Source organism: Chlamydomonas reinhardtii, chromosome 12 (genome assembly GCF_000002595.2).
Source record: "Chlamydomonas reinhardtii strain CC-503 cw92 mt+ chromosome 12, whole genome shotgun sequence".
Lineage (NCBI taxonomy): Eukaryota > Viridiplantae > Chlorophyta > Chlorophyceae > Chlamydomonadales > Chlamydomonadaceae > Chlamydomonas > Chlamydomonas reinhardtii.
The window spans coordinates 5066605-5068550 of NC_057015.1; the positions used below are offsets into that span (position 1 = coordinate 5066605).

At 65.1% G+C, this 1946-nt stretch overlaps 1 protein-coding gene across 1 annotated transcript; it reads left to right on the forward strand.

Annotated features, from left to right (window-relative positions):
- The first annotated feature begins 41 nt into the window (after positions 1–41).
- Positions 42–1503, forward strand: CHLRE_12g526471v5 (uncharacterized protein). Its single transcript, XM_043068494.1, has 3 exons — positions 42–321; positions 495–848; positions 1058–1503. The coding sequence occupies exons 1-3, from the start codon at positions 304–306 to the stop codon at positions 1409–1411; spliced, it is 726 nt and encodes a 241-aa protein (XP_042918590.1). The 5' UTR covers positions 42–303; the 3' UTR covers positions 1412–1503.
- Positions 1504–1946: the final 443 nt, after the last annotated feature.

The following is a 1946-nucleotide window of genomic DNA, read 5'->3' on the forward strand; positions in this document are numbered from 1 at the left end:
TGTGCTGGAAAGAACACCACCAGCTTCATTAAGGGCCCAGCCGTGAAAGCCGCGTGCATCGCTATCCTGGCGGGCACCGCCACGTTCGTGCTCGCTCGGCGAGGAGGCTTGCTACGGATCCTTCGCCGCAAAAGCGACTGTAAACCCAAGGACAAGTCATGCAGCGCGAAAAGCGGTATCGCGACTGTTTCATCTTCGCCCAACGACGCGGCCGCGGTGAGCACGCAACGATTCTCGCTGATAGCAGGCTAGTCGCGTGCATGTTCTGTTGCATAGCACATTCGCGATTCGCTAGAAGTCAACATGTTCGACGGTTTGACCGTCCAGCAATTACCCCAGAGGCCCCGCTCGCCTCCCTGGTGCACACAGCGTCCACTACCGCGCACCCCGTTGCTCCTTTGCCTTTCCTTTCCCACTTTCCCACCTCACCCATTTCGACCTGGATATCGACACGGCCCTTTATTCCTCAACTCTCACCCCCTTGCCCTCACCAGGTGCCTTTGCGCGATGACCTGCAGCCGACGAAGGCCGCCGATGAGGCCGCTGACGCCACCTCCAGCAGCGGCGGTGCCAGCAGCCCTAGCGGCGAGCTCGCTCTGGCCGCCGTCAACGACAAGTCCAGCTCGGGCCCCTCCGACGCCTCCACGGGCGGCTGCGCCTCCTCCGCCAGCTCTGGCAACACGGCGGCCGGCAGCCTCAGCGGCACGGGCCTCTCCGCCTTCCGTGGGGACAACGCCGCGTGCAGCGCCACCACCGCTGACACCATCGCCACTGCTTTCCCCAACAATGCCAAGGAGGCACAGGTGGAAACCGTGGAGCGCACAGAGGCGTCCTGCATGAGTGACGAGGTGAGGCGCATACATACCGGTGCACGCGCGCACGCACATTGCTATGCAGGGCGCGCCGGGTGTACCGTAGTGGATACATGTTTCTGACTTGCCGTGCAACCGGCCCCCACGCACACTTGCCTTGGTCAACCCCCTTCGCGCTGGCTGACATGCCTTTCTCGCTCACCAGGCTCACTGTTGCCCGTTCAATGCCGCCTCCTTTTCCACAGGAGGTCAAGGCCTTCATCAAGCAGCACGGTCTTACGCTCTGCATCCCCCAGCGCGAGCTGGGCAAGGGCGCTTTCGGCCACGTGGAAATGGTGATCATTACCCTGCCTGACGGCACCACCGTCAAGGCCGCACGCAAGACCCTGCACGCGTGTGAGACCAAGGGCGCTGTGGCTGCACTACGCCGCATACTGAACCAGGAGCTGGCAGGGCTGGCTGCTGCCGCGGGCTGCGAGCACGCGGTGCAGTGCCTGGGCTACCGGCTGCCGACTGATGACGACGAGCGGGCGGAGCTGCTGCTGAGCTGTGCGGAGGGCGGCTCCGTAGAGAACCTGCTGGTGGGTGCTGGGCTATGAGGCGCGGGGCGGGTGCGGTGACGGCGCCTGGTTGGCGCATGCTCTGTACGGGGATTGTGGTTGCTTGACTGCGGCTCCTCTCCCCTAACCTGCCCATCCGTGCATCTCCTGCTTGCCCCGGAGTGGGCAGCGTCAACGCCTCCCAATACCGTACATTACCCAACCCGCTCGCGATTGCTCCCCCTCCCTCCGCCCTCGTCTCTCCCCCCCCTCCCAGGCGCCCGGACGTGTCCCGGCGCTACCTGCTGGCTGCCGTGCTGCTGGCGGCGGGACTGCTGGCCATGATGGCCGCCGCCCGCGCCGCCTTCACCTTCCCCGTGTGCTGGCTGGCCAACCGCCTGTGGCGCCGAGCCGACCCCATTCCGGCCGGCGGCGCATCCGTGCTCTGGTGCGTGCATGCGTGTTGGGGCAGGCAGTTTTTGGGGGCGGGGAGATCTTCAGGGGTGTGGGCACAAGGCAGGATTCAAGGGGATGGGGCACAATGGGACGGGGCAACAGGGGACGGAATGCATGGGATGCTTGCCGCACCTTTACA

Coding starts and splice junctions, on each gene's coding strand:
- CHLRE_12g526471v5 (XM_043068494.1), top strand. Junction 849..1,057: donor CGTCCTGCATGAGTGACGAG/GTGAGGCGCATA, acceptor CCTTTTCCACAG/GAGGTCAAGGCCTTCATCAA.